Source organism: Gymnoscopelus braueri (assembly GCF_963280865.1).
Source record: "Gymnoscopelus braueri genome assembly, chromosome: 24".
Taxonomy (NCBI): Eukaryota; Metazoa; Chordata; class Actinopteri; order Myctophiformes; family Myctophidae; genus Gymnoscopelus; species Gymnoscopelus braueri.
Genome location: NC_137626.1, coordinates 25,808,262 through 25,825,623, shown reverse-complemented (window position 1 = coordinate 25,825,623; position 17,362 = coordinate 25,808,262). Strand labels below are relative to the sequence as shown.

The 17,362-nt window shown below is 42.8% G+C and overlaps 1 protein-coding gene across 1 annotated transcript in view; it reads left to right on the top strand.

Moving 5' to 3' along the window:
* The window catches only part of ncam2 (neural cell adhesion molecule 2), a gene marked incomplete at both ends in the record, with an annotated part of 207,715 nt that overhangs the window by 151,436 nt on the left and 38,917 nt on the right, over window positions 1-17,362 (top strand). The window contains 6 exons of the mRNA XM_080422596.1: window positions 741-913; window positions 5,420-5,565; window positions 8,000-8,150; window positions 12,290-12,477; window positions 12,794-12,890; window positions 14,479-14,652. Of these exons, the coding sequence (XP_080278722.1) occupies window positions 741-913; window positions 5,420-5,565; window positions 8,000-8,150; window positions 12,290-12,477; window positions 12,794-12,890; window positions 14,479-14,652 (929 nt within the window). The remainder of the gene's footprint in view (window positions 1-740; window positions 914-5,419; window positions 5,566-7,999; window positions 8,151-12,289; window positions 12,478-12,793; window positions 12,891-14,478; window positions 14,653-17,362) is intronic.

The window sequence follows — 17,362 nt, the reverse complement described above, 5'->3', positions numbered from 1 at the left end:
TCTTGGGGCAGAGGTTCTCGCAGACAGATGGACGGACACACGGACGGACGGACGGACGGACGGACAGGGTGCAAAACATACTCTCTCGCCATGCCTTTCGGCCTGGCGGAGACAATGAAGGACTGACATACTGTTGGCTACCTAACATACAACAGTCCCAGTGTGCGTGGGTGCTCGATGTCATTTAATTCCCATATAATTGTGTAATCTCCAAAAGTAATAAAATCATAGAACCATGACATGAACTATCTGTGTAAATGATTGTCATGATACAGAACAGCTTGTTTGTTTGATCACAGTTTTCAGTCGTCACATTTAGGTGTCACAGCTGTCTTGTTGTCACAGTCAGTTATTTAGTGCTGCTATATTTTAATTGTGTTTCAATCGATATAGCCATGTATTCTTGTGCCCATTTGATTTGAATTCTGTCTGCATTTATTGTATGTCTGTATCTCGGCACCATTGAAAATGAGGGTTCACCCTCTATGCGTTTTCCAACGTTTTAAAATAAATAAATAGATGATGATGATGATGAAGTACACTGACTATTCAACAACAACAATCCTTGTTAGATTCCCTGCCAGCTACCTGCAGGTCTTGCCCTGTCTTTCTCCACTGACTGATCAGTACAGATGAAATCAGACTGATCAGTACAGATGAAATCAATAAAATATAGATTTTTTTTAATGAAAAATAATAGTAATAAAAACGACACATCCTGTCTTTCTCATGTTGTCCAGGAGAGGGCAGCAGCTACAGCAGCAGATGGACAAGTACGTCATCTACAGTCTGGAGGGTGGGCGGAGCACTCTAACCATCCACAACATCAGACAGGAAGATGGAGGCACCTACTCCTGCAGGGCCACCAACAAGGCCGGGTCCCAGGAACGAGAGCTCCTCCTCAAAGTGTTTGGTAAGTGAAGCCTAATATTGGGGCTGGACAAGGTTGAGAAATCAAAATGTTCTAATCCTCTCTGAAATAGCTGAACTGTGAAATAACATTGAGGGCCTAAAGATTCCACGACAGGAGGAAATATCACAGAATTTCTCCTGTTATCCAGTCACTTCCCCCTTCTCGACACCTGAACGAGCTAACCAAATGAATGCCCAACCCCCCCCCCCAAACCTAGCTAGTGACCCCTAGAGGCTGTGCTGTTCCTTACCCCCCAACCAAACCACAGTGGTTTGAACCAACCGACATTTCCATCCTTAGACCCCTGGGGTGTCAGCGGGGCTAAACATGGAATAAGTAAAATTGGCCAGCGGGTGGGGCTGGGGGGCCATATATTGTATTATTCAGGGAAGGAGGTGCTAAAGAACAGGCCATGGGGTCACCAAAGTCAGTAGGGTTCATCCTTCAGGTAAGCATGAATGCGCTCAGCAAATTTCATGTGCATTAAATATTGAGTCTTGTGTTTAACCCATTAAAAGCGGGAAAGCTTTTATTTCTTTTTTATATTTTAGCTATATAATAAATCATGTCTGTCGTGTGGAAACCTCATATGTCCCAAACTGTTACAGGATTAAAAAAATAAATAGCTAAAGTAGCAGATCTACAAGTTCAAAACGCGCCTCTTCGGGCCGCATTTCAAGCTTGTGGATGTACTACTTTTGTGACGCTGCAGTATGATCAAGCAGGGCATTAACTTACGAAAAAACACAAAATGTTAAAATATGGAGATAAGAGGTCTCTGCCCGACCGCAACAATATATAGCAACATCATTTCTTTTTTGATTTTTTTAGGGCTAGATATACTATATATAAAATAGCACATCTACAAGCTCGATCAGCTATTTTAGGGGTGTGACACCGGCGCACAACCAAGTAAATCCAGCTTGAGGGTGGCACTAGAGGAAAGGCACCGTATGGTTTGTCCTTTTTTGAAACATGAAGAAATTGTTGTTTTGCGAGGTATGTTCCATAGTGGTGGATAGATGAGATGACAGATGAGCCCCTCGGGGCTGAAAGGTTTATGAGCATACGTGTTGCATTTATGTCACCTCAAATCACTGACAAGTATAGGTAGCACAACGCTGTGTTGATCAAAACAACATTTTTATTATATAGATACTGTACGTAGATATATATAGATATAGTATACTATTATATAAGGACTGCTTGATTCCCATTTGATAGAAATGCATCTTCAATGTGTCAATGTGATTCATTTAATTTCAAAAGAGATACTGTATTTCATTTACTGAAACACCCAATATGAGCTCCTCATAAAAAAAAGTTTGTAATTCATATTTTCATAAAGCTGTAAGCTGTTTGTTTTCCACAAATTCTTCTTATAGTTCTCTTCTCCCATCATGAAATTACATTTTATTTATTTACGATTTATACTCATCAACATCTTGTCAAGTCGAGAGAAGCACTTGTTCTTAAAAATGCACATTTTAATGAAGAAGGTAACAGGGGGAGTTTTGTTTTGCAGTGGGAGGCAGGGGGTACAGTTGTACGTTTTATTGTCCTTGACAGCCCAGACGGGGGAGGGGCACAGGGAATGTAATTTATAGTTATGTGCTCTCACACTTTCATGAGCCAAAGCACGTTTCACAGTAGAAAGTGAAAGTGGCAGAGAGGTATGATGATTGGTTAACACATTGACTGCCAATCGCGTAGATCTACGCGAACCTAAATAATTGCGCAGCGTGCCAGTCGCGTAGATCTACGCGACTGGTCTTTTTTTTTTTTTTTTTCGCAGGTTCACATTTCATTGTAGGCCTCGTTCGCCAGGACACATTTCATTGTAGCACCACCGGAAACGGAATTATCCGTATCCGGAGATTTTCGTTCCCATCCGCCTCCACTCTAAAGCGGAAACTAAATCTCAATTTTCTCGGTTGTTGTTTTTCTCATCGCTGATCGCTGTTTAACATAAACCGCTGTAGCTTCAAAATGGCGGATCGCCGATCGAAACGGTTTTCTCTGGGCGTCTCACACAGCTACCCTGTGTGTCTACAAACAGTTGAACGTGCGATTTTAAGGTATTGAGCGAGGTCTGTGGCGACGTGAAAAAAAACAAAAAAACTACAATAAATCGCTGGCACTGGTGAGTACATTATGATATTAAACTCTGGCGTGGAATGTGTTGTTAACGTAGGGTAACATTTCTGGGTAAGCCAATCAGAGACCGAGTTTGGCCGGGTCTTACACACACAAATCTGTTGCCTTCAGAGAACTAATAAGCAAAATACCAGTGAAAGCAGGGCCACGGTGCAGAAAGACGTTTAATTGTTCCACTACATTTCATAATGACAATTGCTACAATGGTCTTTCCTCTCACTGTGCCACAGAGCTAAACACTAAAACTGTGTGTAATACGGGGGTAGGCAACCTTAGGCACAGGCACAGGGGGTGATCACTGGCATGTGAGAGATTAAAAAAAATTAAAATAAAAAAAAGGTTTAGTCAGTTAAATTAAGTCCACTCACATCTATATGCAAATGACATCAAATTCATTCAGTTATTGCTCTGAGTCTTATGATCATTACATCCTGATGTGAAAGAAGAAGAAGAAAGAAAATAATTAAGGTTGTTATGGCCTATAAAAATCTGTTGGAAATTATATATATATATATATATACTTTTTTTTCCTAAGTAAAGTAACTAGTTACTTTCATAATTTAGTAACTACTAAAGTAACTAGTTACGTTTTTGGAGCAGTAACTAGTTACTTTGTAAAAGTAACTCGCCCAACGCTGGTTATGACAGTCTGAAACAATCCGTGGGTTGGTGTGGCTAGGATCTTTGATGATCCTCTGCCTTTTGGTAACAGGGTGATTTCAAGCAGGCAGGTACCTGCATTCAACCAGACCAGAGTTTAAATGTCAGTGAACACTGACGACAGCTGGTCAGCACAGTATTTCAGTGTAGAAGCAGAGACAGAGTCTGGTCCAGCTGTGGATTCAACTGCTGGGCAAGACAAGCAGGGGAGAAGGTTTAATCATCTTCACCTCCAGCATCACGCTTTGCTTTTGAACTTTTCAACTTATCAAGGAGAGACGAGCACTCACTTACGGTTTTATACAGTTCTAATACAGAAATAGTTGGAAACTAGGCAAGGGTTAAAGTAATACTAGGTAACGTTTTCAACAAAACTAAAGTTAAATTGTATATCTTTTGCGAGTGGCAAAAGTTTCACAACACCCACTCCGTGAATTTCACCCCCGGAAGCCTTTTATTTATATATTTTCTATTGAACGTGTACGGGGGGGACTTTCCCGGGAAAATGACGTTCCTGGCCAACGTCATGACGTCGTGGCCGACGTCCTCAGGAACTACCGCAACGGTTTCCTGTTTGGCCAGGAACTACCGCGCTATTAACAAAAAGGAACCTCACGCTGATTTTAAGATAATGTAGGATTGGGAGATCGAAAAAGAACAGAAAAAGAAAGCACAGCTCATGGTAACTAATGCTCCACTGGCTAAGAGAAACGATCCGTAGATAGTATAAAACAATTAAAAGATCGCTTTTTGAAACGCTTCCGGCTTCCGGTGAAAACGAATGGAATTCTGGGTAATCGAGGACTAGGGAAATTGTATGCAGTGACGGTAGTGACCAGCAGAGGTTGCTAAAAATCGTTATTTGTGATTTTGCATTGTACAACTTTAAGCTAGACCCAGGTACACGACAGTGAGGATTATGTGGTGGTGAATTATGATCATTTGATACACAACTACCCATATGGTGTGTACCATATGTGTATCTTATACAGTTCGTCCACAGCCTGAGCTGAACTCTCTGGGGAGGTAGAAATGTCTAACTGTGATGGTCAGCAGCTCGAAGTTTGAAGAACCGGGGAACAGGTCCAGTTTGCTGGAGTGACGGGCATGCTGGACTCCAGCCACGTCTCATTGAATGCCAGAGAACACAGCATAGTACCTAATGTCCCGTTGGTGTTTAATCTGTGCGTGCAGCTTGTTTAGATCATTTTCGAGGGACTGAACATTTGCTAGCAGAATGCTAGGCAGGGGAGGTTTGTTGTTTCGCTGTCGGGTTCTGCAGAGTCCTGGCGTGTGCTTCCCCGTCTATGTTTTCCTCCGGCGACGAGCAAGTAAACAAAGGACCCAGGGGAGTGCATCGTCTGTGGACCGTGACGCCAAAAGTTGGCTTAAAGTCTGAAATGGCTGACAATGATCGTATCTTCAAAAGTGTTTGTCGGAACTCTGCATGTCTGAATGTTTAATGAGTTGACTCGAAGCGACAGGAGCATTAATACGAAAGTTTTAAGATGTTAGGAGAATAAATATAGGCCTATGGTATTTTTAAACATTTCAATTTTTTAGAATGAGTTGTTGGAGATAATTTTAGTAGGACGTTTTAAAGCATGTGCAAGCTGACTTTTCACTGGATCTCTTGACCATTCTCTCTCTCTCTCTCTCTCTCTCTCTCTCTCTCTGTCCATCCTCCAGTCCAGCCTCACATCACTCAGTTACGTAACGTGACAGCAGTGGAGGCCAGTGCAGCCATGATCTCCTGTGTGTCTGAGGGAGAACCCATGCCTGACATCTCCTGGAGGAGAGCCAGCGATGGACATACCTTCACCCACGGAGACAAGGTATCATCCAGCCTGTGATAGCCTGTTTGTGGAAAGGTTGTGATCCAACTAAATTAAACAAAGAGTGAAGTGTGTGTGTGTGTGTGTGTGTGTGTGTGTGTGTGTGTGTGTGTGTGTGTGTGTGTGTGTGTGTGTGTGTGTGTGTGTGTGTGTGTGTGTGTGTGTGTGTGTGTGTGTGTGTGTGTGTGTGTGTGTGTGTGTGTGTGTGTGTGTGTGTGTCTGTCACCATTGGGTCTGGGTCCTTGAGGGGATTCCAGGGGATCCCCAGCAAAAGTTTGACCAGTTTAACCCTCTTTACATCGGCTGTTTGAATCTAAAAGCTCACAGCGTGATGTGTTGTAAGCTTGTAGATCTGATTTTTTTTTTATCTAGAAATAATCTGAAACATTTTGAATATTTTTGAAGACAATTAACACAAATCTTGTATAGAGGTCCCTGGCACTAAATATTTTCAGATGGGGTCTGTGGCCAAATACATATTGACATGAAAAAAGTTTGAGAACCACTGATGTAACATGTGGTTGGATTTGCATGAATGCATGCTCGTTGATGCATCCAGTGTTCGTCTCTCCAGATAATTAAATGAAAAAGTTGATTCCCTTTTGTAAGGTATAACTGTTACCATGGAAACATGTCAACGCCAACAGCTTCACCGGTATTCCTGTCGTTATCTAAAGTGTCCATGCGCCAGCGTCACGCAAGCCTCTGATGTGCGATCACGATATGTTGCTCACTGTTCAAACAACCTTCAACAGACAAGCACATAGATTTCATATCTAATATATTCTCATGGTACTCGTATCAGAAACCACATTACTGCTCTGTGACTCTATGAATAATAATAGAACTGAAGTTGAAGAGTAGAGCCTACAAAGCAAGCAGAAGCACATTACATTTCTTTCATTTTCTTTTCTTTTTGGTCGTCATTGTAAACATAATGTTACCTTGAGATAAAGTCAAATGAATGAGCTAATTTAAAACCATTACTGTACAGCACTGAGGATCCAAGACAGTCATATATTTCTTGACATAAAGTAATAGTTCATACTTGAATAGAATACATCTCACTATTCCTCATTTAAGGATTTATTTTGGTTGATAATAAATTGATGATACATATTATAACAGACAAAAAACAAACAAACACACACACACACACACACACACACACACACACACACACACACACACACACACACACACACACACACACACACACACACACACACACACACACACACACACACACACACACACACACACACACACACACAGTCAGAAATTGGGGATCTGTGGGACCCTGTGTGGTCAACTACTTAATAACCTGACCACATAACTGCAGCTGCGTCCTTGGTTTCTATCTTACCATGTACCTATAAGTACAAGTTTACCAAGAAAAAATGATTGATTTGAGGTTGTGGTAGTCTGATACGCTTTCATTTTGTTAAAAGTGCAAGGCACTCTGCAGTAAAAGCCTCTGTCAAGTGAAAAGCTACTACATCGTGTGTCAGTTTCTCTGGGTGATAAGTGAGGAACAAGTGGCTGCGGTCGACAAGGTGGCGTGCAGAATGAGGAAACTCCCAAGGTGCATTGCCTCATTTACGAGCATTCATCGATTACAGGAGTGACTGCTCTATTTCACTCTAATTGACCTGTTTGCCCAAATTGATACAATCTGTCTTCATACAGATGTAAAGACCTTGGGGTAAATCCACAGCTTATGAGATCGATGGATGACTCAATCTAGAGCACTCAAAGAGCTCAAAACAGAAGGAGAACTCGCGCATTTTCAGAATTAACTGTAAAGACCTATAAAGCACTCAAAGTGCTCAAAAAATAACAATAGTTATCATGTTAAAAAAAAAACTTTAATGACGCACGCTAACCTTTCTTACTGGAACATAATTGATTGTGTGTGTGTGCGTGTGTGTGTGTGTGTGTGTGTGTGTGTGTGTGTGTGCGCGTGTGTGTGTGTGTGTGTGTGTGTGTGTGTGCGTGTGTTCAGAGCAAACAATCTGTCTTCATACAGATGTGAAGACCTTGGGGTAAATCCACAGCTTATGAGATCGATGGATGACTCAATCTAGAGCACTCAAAGAGCTCAAAACAGAAGGAGAACTCACGCATTTTCAGAATTAACTGTAAAGACCTATAAAGCACTCAAAGTGCTCAAAAAATAATAATAGTTATGTTAAAAAAAAAAATTAATGACGGGCCACGCTAACCTTTCTTACTGGAACATAATTGTGTGTGTGTGTGTGTGTGTGTGTGTGTGTGTGTGTGTGTGTGTGTGTGTGTGTGTGTGTGTGTGTGTGTGTGTGTGTGTGTGTGTGTGTGTGTGTGTGTGTGTGTGTGTGTGTGTGTGTGTGTGTGTGTGCGTGCGTGCGTGCGTGCGTGCGTGCGTGCGTGCGTGCGTGCGTGCGCGTGTGTTCAGAGCAAAGATGGGCGTTTTGAAGTCCGCGGGCGCCATGGAAAATCCACGCTGACCATCAGTGATGTGAGGATGGCAGACGTGGGCCGGTTCGACTGTGAGGCACTCAGCAGGATCGGAGGCCATCAGAAGAGCATGTTTCTGGACATTGAGTGTGAGTAGAGGTTCATGGTCTGATGAGCACTCAGAGAATCCATACAGGATGTGTTTGAACCTTCTGGAGGTGCCAAGGACCTAAAGAATAGATCTGTAACCCCGATCCTTCTCACCTGGTGACAATAGGAATGAAGCGCTGGAGCATCATAAACTTTTGTATTCATAAGGTGCTATATTACCAGGACTAGATCTCACACCTTATGATTTAAAAAAGACATTTACATAGTCTGAGTGCTTCATTCCTATTGTCTGCTGATAGCAGATGTACAAGCTCGCAGCGCAGCACGAAGTGACGCGCTGTGAGCTTGTATATCTGCTATTTTTGGGCGGTGTAGCCGCCCCTATAAGTGGGGTTGGGACACCTCATTAGTACACATTTGCTGTACTGTGATTGGCTCATTAGTACACCCCTAGCTGTACTGTGATTGGCTGACTCTATTGGCTGACTCTATCCAGCACTGTGATTGGCTAGCGAGACACATAAGGATAAGGATAATTCCTTTTAACAGGTCGTTCATGAAAGTCCTTGCGGTCTTGTTTCCAATGAGAACCTGTGAGCAATTGGGGTTAAGAGTCTTGCTCAGGGACAAATTTCATATCATCGGCACATATGCTGGGATAGCCTGGAATCGAACCTGGGGCAACCAGGGCCAGCTGGTTCCCTAGGCGGGCTCACTAACCACTCAGCTATGGCCGCCCCCACATGATGACATTAATAACCTATAAATAGGACTATGCACTTCAAAAAAACCTTTTTTCATCACTGTGATGACCATCTGTGTCAAAAAATGACACAGATGCTTTCCTGGGTTTTAATGGGTTAAAACAAAACGGAGAGAGAGAGGGGGGAGGGGGTTATATTCTTAACCACTTAAACCCTATACTTACTTTGTACGTAGCCAGTCAAGCTCACACTGAGTAAATGAATGCCCAGAGGGGGGATATCAAAAGTAGAGGCATGGATTTCACCCCCATCCCCCCAGCAAAATAAACCCCTCTGTAAATGCATAAAATCCAGGCCTAAATGCACCGAAGGGTAAATCTGAAATCTGGGCGGTCGCATTCATAATAAATAAATGCATCACACCTCAAATCCACACATAAGGTAACAATGATGTGACAGGAAATAAAGGATTGCATGCGGTATTGGTCCGAGGCCATATAGACAACTCCCCGGGCTGACAACTTGCTGAGGGCAGCAGAGCGCGTATGGCGTGCGCTCCTCATTTGGTGAGCGTATATGCGCCCCACTCCATGCTGTCTCAGCATATGATGCTTCCACATGCCACCCTCCTCTCAATACGTGGTGCCTGCCAGCCACAGAGGAACGCTTCAGGGGGAGGGAGGCACCATCAGACATTTTTGCATAGGGCACCAAAATCAGCTAGGACGCCACTGTGTGCAAAACTTATAAGTACGCGAAAAGTGACAAGGTGATAGACAGACTGGATTTGTAGCAAGGAATATTTTTAAATGGTTATTTATTAGAAATATGTCCATAGATGCTAGATATTGAATGGAATTTCCCAAGCACCTGGTTTCTTTCTGAAGGATACAAATATATGAAAATACATGGTCATCCCACAGAATTTGCAGTAGAGTTAAAAAATTATGGTTGATCCTATTTTTGTGTTACACAGATTCAGAATGTTGAAATACTTGCCTATCATTCATCTTTAAGAACTGAAATCGAGGTGCAAATATGCAAAGAATTAACCATATCATAATGCATAAATATCAAATCAGATTAATCCCTCCTGTCCCCTTTATTTATTATTATTCCATATAGAAAGTGTGAAAATCTCATATAAAGAATATTTTCATGCGTACCATGACTGTGTAGTTTTTATGTGGATTAAATATATTCAAAGTATTTATATGGCTGAGTAGGTTCAAAGTGCATAGCTATGAACGCCTATAGTGGCAAAAATAGAAGGCATGCTTATATCAAGTATTCTGTCTAGTTTCTGCAAACACAGCCAGTGTAGCTTGCTGCATCGATTGGGTTGGCTACATTCTGCATCAGATCCGACGGACAGACGGAACGGAGATGGATTGGAACTAGACCTGGTGTAGCTTCACCATTACTACAACAACCACCATCCACCCACCCAGTGACAAGATCTCCATCTGGACTGGAAGAGGCTCATTACATCAGTCTCCTGAATGACGCCAGTAAATGAAATGAGGAACATCAGAGTAGGAAGTGCAAGATCAGCAGTGGTGGAAAAAGTACTTAGCTTTTTTACTTAAAGGACCATTTCACCCATTTTCAACCTATATTCACATAATTGGTTCAACTTTTCACAAAATTTGCTCATTATAAAATGGCACCATTTCTGCCTACTCACTCTGTCTCTCAAAGGAGGGCTGTGGACAATTCAGAAATCCATCTACCAGTGACATCATCGATGAGGAATCCAAGCTAATAGAAACTGTAGGCTTTCTATTCCTGGAAAGTTGGCATGCTGTAATAGAAGCCATTGTCCTCGCATTAATATTTTTAGAAATGACCAAACCCGCCTACCGATGATGTCACTGGTAGATGGGTTTCTGAACTGTCCACAGCCCTCCTTTGAGACACAGAGTAGACAAATATTGTACCATTATCAGCATTAGTAAGGACCAATTATATGAAGATAGGTTGAAAATGGCTGAAGTCGTCCTTTAAGTAAAATGTAGAAATATTCTGTTATAACTAAAAGTTCTCTATCAAAATTTTCACTTGGGTAAAAGTGCAAAAGTATTGGCATCAAAATATACTTAAAGTACCAAAAGTAAAAGTAGTCATTATGCAGAATGTCCCATAACTGAATTGTATTGTATCTTTTCAAAATGTTCAACATTTGTCAAAATTGTTCAAAGATCGCAGTTCTACAAGCTCGCAGCACATCACGATGTGACACGTTGTGAGCTTACAGATCTGCTAAGTCAAGTACAATACTTGAGTAAATGTACTTAGTTACTTTCCACCACCAAAGATCAGTGGCAGCAAAACACTGAAATGTGCACATACACACAGAAAAGAAACACACACAAACAGAAGAAGGATCAGAAGCATGCACACAGACACATTTGAAGGCAAACACACACACACACACACACACACACACACACACACACACACACACACACACACACACACACACACACACACACACACACACACACACACACACACACACACACACACGTAGAACGCACGAGTAATGAAGTCATTTACTAAGTCACCGCTGACTGAGGGGCGGGGGCGTGTGACAGAGAGCTGGCCATCAATCTCTTTAATGGAATCCTGTGAGCCAGCATAAAACAATAGTAATACCTCTCCGTCTGAGCCGGGGCCGGGCCGACCGGGCCCTGGGGAAGACCAGAGACGCGCTGCCGCCACTCATGTCATCCATTAATCACCCGTCCTTTATCTGCTCATAGACGCCAGGTTGAAAGTTGTTGTTAAAGGTAGGGTAAGTGATATTTTTTGGTTAAAACAAAAAGTATTTTGTTAAAAGGTTAAAATACTATATTCTGATAGTAATCATTGCTATAGAGTGTTTTTTCAGTAACAGATGTCTCCCTGTCTCTCCAGCTGTTTAATAAACAGAAAATACATTTTTCGGTAGGTGTCAAAATCTCAGCCAATCAGGAGAAAGTACCAATTTTTAAGCTTAATTTGTATAGTGTTCCAGTTCCAATTTTGTCTGCTCATTTCTTAGTGTCATCACTTCCAATTTCACTTGTTTAATCTGTATCCTGATTGAGTTCTCTGTCCTGGTTGGATAAAATTGGAAATGAAACTGAAACTGAAACGAAAATGCATTTTCTGTTTAATAAAGAGGTGGAGAGACAAGGAGACTCCCAATACTGAACAAACACTCTATAGCAATGAGTACTATCAGAATATAGAGCTATTTAACAATTATTTTAACCAACGCAAATCACTTACCCTACCTTTAAGTCTGCGTCTGTGGGTTTTATAAATATTTAACCAATGGAAAGTATTAAGAGCTTGTGACTAAATAATAACTACATTGGATCGTTCTTTTTTTCCATTTCCTAACGGTTTTGGACATACAAGGTTTCAACCTGACAGCGAAGACATAATTCTTTCTTCATGATTCCCTCTCTGTGTTTTCCGTGCAGACATGCCCAAGTTCCTGACCAACCACACTATCTATTACTCCTGGGAGGGGAACCCGGTCAACATCAGCTGTGAGGTCATGTCCAACCCACCTGCCACCATGTTGTGGAGGAGAGAGCGTTTCACCATCTCTGCCGAGGGCATGCCCAACATGCGTGTGCACGACACCATGGACAGGTCCCTGCTAGAGGTGTGTACGACATATCGTAGCTGTCTCATTGGTTGACATGCAATTATGAAGATTCAGGATTAGGTTTAACTTAACCACTTAAGCCATGTATACTTCGTCTTACGACAACAAATAGTTGTTGTGACCTTGTACATGTGCTAGTTTCACTGTTTTCACATTTTTTTTCTACTGAGAATAAATGAATAAGAATAATGAATAAATACAAGTTTGCCTATAAGGACATGCCAAATATTGGGACACCAGGTTGAAATAAGTTCAACTCAATGTCAGTGGCTTTTTTAAGTTTTCTTTTTTGTTGTTGTGGTTTTGGTCCCAGGTGACACCAATGTCTGACAGAGATTTTGGACGCTACAACTGCACAGCCCGAAACAACATCGGAGTACGGTACCAGGAATTCATCTTGGCCCAAGCAGGTGAGTCAACCCTGTCACAATACAGACCTAAAGAATGGTTACCAGTTCCCACATGAAACTAACACTCATGAAACTAAAACTAAACAGAAATCAAACTGGAAAAAAAAGAAGGAAAAAAAAACTGTCAGGTGGTTACCATTTCCCACATGTCTCTATACTGCTGGAGGATCACATTTTCCGTTCTCATCCTCTTCATCTCCAACCATGCAAAATAAGATCTACAGTAATTAATTAATGTGCGGTAGGAGGGTGCTCAAATTATACTAAGAAAGTATAATGAGAGATCAAGGAGAACAAGGTGACAATGTTGTCACCTTGTGTTGTCACCTTGTCTTTGCTCGCCGTAACGAATGGCAACCACTCTCCACATAACGTCTCTCTCTCCTCTGTTGAACCCTACCAAGTCAACAACACAAACCATTAACTAAAAAATACACCTCAAACTTTTATTTCAATGACCCCCAGTTTGATATGCATAAATCCACAGAGCCCGATAACTCAGAGAGTATACAAATGGAACCAAATGGACCTGCAATCGCAAGGGTCCATCTGGTGCCATTTGTACACTCTCTTGAGTTACAGGCCTGTAAGGGTCTGTTTGGTTCCTAACTATCAATCCTTTAACTGGAGGCCCCCTGGAACCTTCTTAAGGACCCCTGGGGGTTCCCAGACCCCATTTTGAGAACCACTCTCTTAACACCATACCCACCATTTCAGTACAAGACTGGGTAGTCAGTCAGCTGGAAAGATGTTTTGTGTTCAGAGAACTCTCAGAGCAATCTCAGCCTTTGGCTATTTAGTAACCTTGGAGCTCTCTGCTATCGCTATAGCCTTTATGCAATTCACGTGGAGATAAATTCCACTACAGCTTGCAACCCCCTTTTCAGCATAGCCTAATCTCAAATAGTGCTGCCTGATTTACCATAGTGTTCACTGTTTACTGAAGTACTTCCTAATTTACTGTAGCGCAGCCCAATACACAACAGTGTGGTTTAATTTTCTTTAGTGGAGATTGAATTGCCACAGCTTAGCAGGAAACGCACTGGGTAAAAAGATGACCTAATGTAGTGTTTAAAGAGGTAGTGCCACGATTTTGGTACTTTTTAAATTTGTATGCGTCTATATGGTGTTGACATTACTCCTCTATAACACCCAGTGTGGTTAAATTATGCAACAATCTCTTCTCTGTGTATTTTTGTAAACCTCTCTGTCGAATTGGTGAATAGAAAAAGACTGGACTTGTGATGTGCCCAAGGCCATACTATTCCTCCCATAAAATACATTTTAATATTGAATCACATCACTCAAAACGACACACCTGTCATGTCTCGCCTGAAGTGAATGCACCTCAACAACCAGGAAATGAAGAGAGTGTGGAACATCTTGATAGTCTGTGCAATCCATGCATGTAAAACATTATTTGTTGCTGCTAATGTCCAGTTACACAGTAATGTTGCTGTAGAGCTGTCTTTATTAACAGAAGTGTTTAAAAAGATTGCTAAGGAATGGCATGAATGAGCACGGACACATTAAGTGCTTAACCATTGCGCACCATCTTTGACAAACTGTTCTTGTTCTGTCTTCGTAGATGTACCATCCAACCCGTATGGCGTGCGTCTGTCGGCCGTCTCCCAGCGCCTCGCCACCGTCACCTTCATGAAGCCTGACTCCCATGGCGGTGTTCCCATCGGACACTACCTGGTCCAGTACAAGGAGGTGGGCTCCCAGGACTGGAGGGACGTGCAGTCACATGGCGTACAGAGTGAGTAATGCCTGCGCTACTAAGTATAACTCATCCTAAGGGACTTCAAAACCCACTTCAACTTTTCAAAACCCACCTCATGCGTTTCTCTGGGATTCAGGTTTTATGCTTTGAAAGGGCTTTTTGTGACATTGAGTGTTTCTAGTATGCCTTCAACGCCCACAATGGACTTGGTATAACTGGTAATCAGTCACAGTAGAGTAGATTAACGATTCATAATTTTGGGATTTGATTAAACAATATCAACAATCTCACCCCTCTGAAACAGCCTCATATATACTGGTCTCCATAGTGTAGAGTTGAGAACAATAAGATTTGTACAGACATTACTGTACGTACAACCAGATATACACACAATTCATAATACTAGGCCTAAGCCCGTTGGGAATGATGCCCATTGAAGACGATTCCCGTTGGGAACGATGCCCTTTGGGAACACATGCCCTCCCGGTTATGTGCAGTACTCTTTATCATAGTACTAGGAGGCCAGTCTATGACGTCAGTACTTTGACGTCAAACTGATGACAGTCAGTGATCTCCATACTGTATGGGTATTTGCGTAGTTATAGATATTTTTAGGACAACTGGAACTGTAATTTCATATTTGGGCAAGGCTGACGTCAGCGATTACCTCATCAAGCCTATATAATGGAGTTTATCCTCAACATTGAATCATCCGTAGCTATATCTTGACTTTGGAATAACATTGAGATAATTTCTAGCTGTTCACAGTAAATTGCACAAACATGCAGATCTTTGTCAAGACTCTCACCGGCAAGACCATCACCCTGGAAGTTGAACCAAGCGATACCATTGATAATGTGAAGGCCAAAATCCAGGACAAAGAAGGCATTCCCCCAGACCAGCAGAGGCTGATCTTTGCTGGTAAACAGCTGGAAGATGGCCGAACCCTCTCTGATTACAACATTCAGAAAGAGTCCACGCTACATCTGGTGCTGCGACTGAGGGGAGGAATGCAGATCTTTGTCAAGACCCTCACCGGCAAGACCATCACCCTGGAAGTTGAACCAAGCGATACCATTGATAATGTCAAGGCCAAAATCCAGGACAAAGAAGGCATTCCCCCTGACCAGCAGAGGCTGATCTTTGCTGGTAAACAGCTGGAAGATGGCCGCACCCTCTCTGACTACAACATCCAGAAAGAGTCCACACTACACCTGGTGCTGCGACTGAGGGGAGGAATGCAGATCTTTGTCAAGACCCTCACCGGCAAGACCATCACCCTGGAAGTTGAACCAAGCGATACTATTGATAATGTCAAGGCCAAAATCCAGGACAAAGAAGGCATTCCCCCAGACCAGCAGAGGCTGATCTTTGCTGGTAAACAGCTGGAAGATGGCCGAACCCTCTCTGATTACAACATCCAGAAGGAGTCCACCCTCCACCTGGTGCTGCGACTGAGGGGAGGAATGCAGATCTTTGTCAAGACCCTCACCGGCAAGACCATCACCCTGGAAGTTGAACCAAGCGATACCATTGATAATGTCAAGGCCAAAATCCAGGACAAAGAAGGCATTCCCCCTGACCAGCAGAGGCTGATCTTTGCTGGTAAACAGCTGGAAGATGGCCGAACCCTCTCTGATTACAACATTCAGAAAGAGTCCACACTACATCTGGTGCTGCGACTGAGGGGAGGAATGCAGATCTTTGTCAAGACCCTCACCGGCAAGACCATCACCCTGGAAGTTGAACCAAGCGATACTATTGATAATGTCAAGGCCAAAATCCAGGACAAAGAAGGAATTCCCCCTGACCAGCAGAGGCTGATCTTCGCTGGTAAACAACTGGAAGATGGCCGTACGCTCTCTGACTACAACATCCAGAAGGAGTCCACGCTACATCTGGTGCTGCGACTGAGGGGAGGAATGCAGATCTTTGTCAAGACCCTCACCGGCAAGACCATCACCCTGGAAGTTGAAGCAAGCGATACCATTGATAACGTGAAGGCCAAAATCCAGGACAAAGAAGGCATTCCCCCTGACCAGCAGAGGCTGATCTTTGCTGGTAAACAGCTGGAAGATGGCCGAACCCTCTCTGATTACAACATCCAGAAAGAGTCCACCCTCCACCTCGTGCTGCGACTGAGGGGAGGAATGCAGATCTTTGTCAAGACCCTCACCGGCAAGACCATCACCCTGGAAGTTGAACCAAGCGATACCATTGATAATGTCAAGGCCAAAATCCAGGACAAAGAAGGCATTCCCCCAGACCAGCAGAGGCTGATCTTTGCTGGTAAACAGCTGGAAGATGGCCGAACCCTCTCTGATTACAACATCCAGAAGGAGTCCACCCTCCACCTGGTGCTGCGACTGAGGGGAGGAATGTAGATCTTTGCCAAGACCCTCACCGGCAAGTTGAACGAAGCGATCCCTTAAGAATGTTCCACCAGGAAAGCAAGCGGCGGCTCTGAATTTGAAGCAGTGACATTAGCCTCAACTGTGGTTGAATGAACTTTATAGAGCATAATTTTTCCTAGAGGTCTAGAAGAAGGTTTTATTTTGTGTGTGTGTGTGTTATCTGTTGGCGACTAATCTCGCAAACCAATCAGTGCCAAATTTATTGTGCACCACGGAAGTACCTCCACATTTTTTTCCCCCAAACTGCTTAACTTTGTGATATGGGAGTGAATTGTGGTTCGATCATGTCCAGATTTGGAGTGTCATATGGCATAGATGACTGAAGTCCAAGA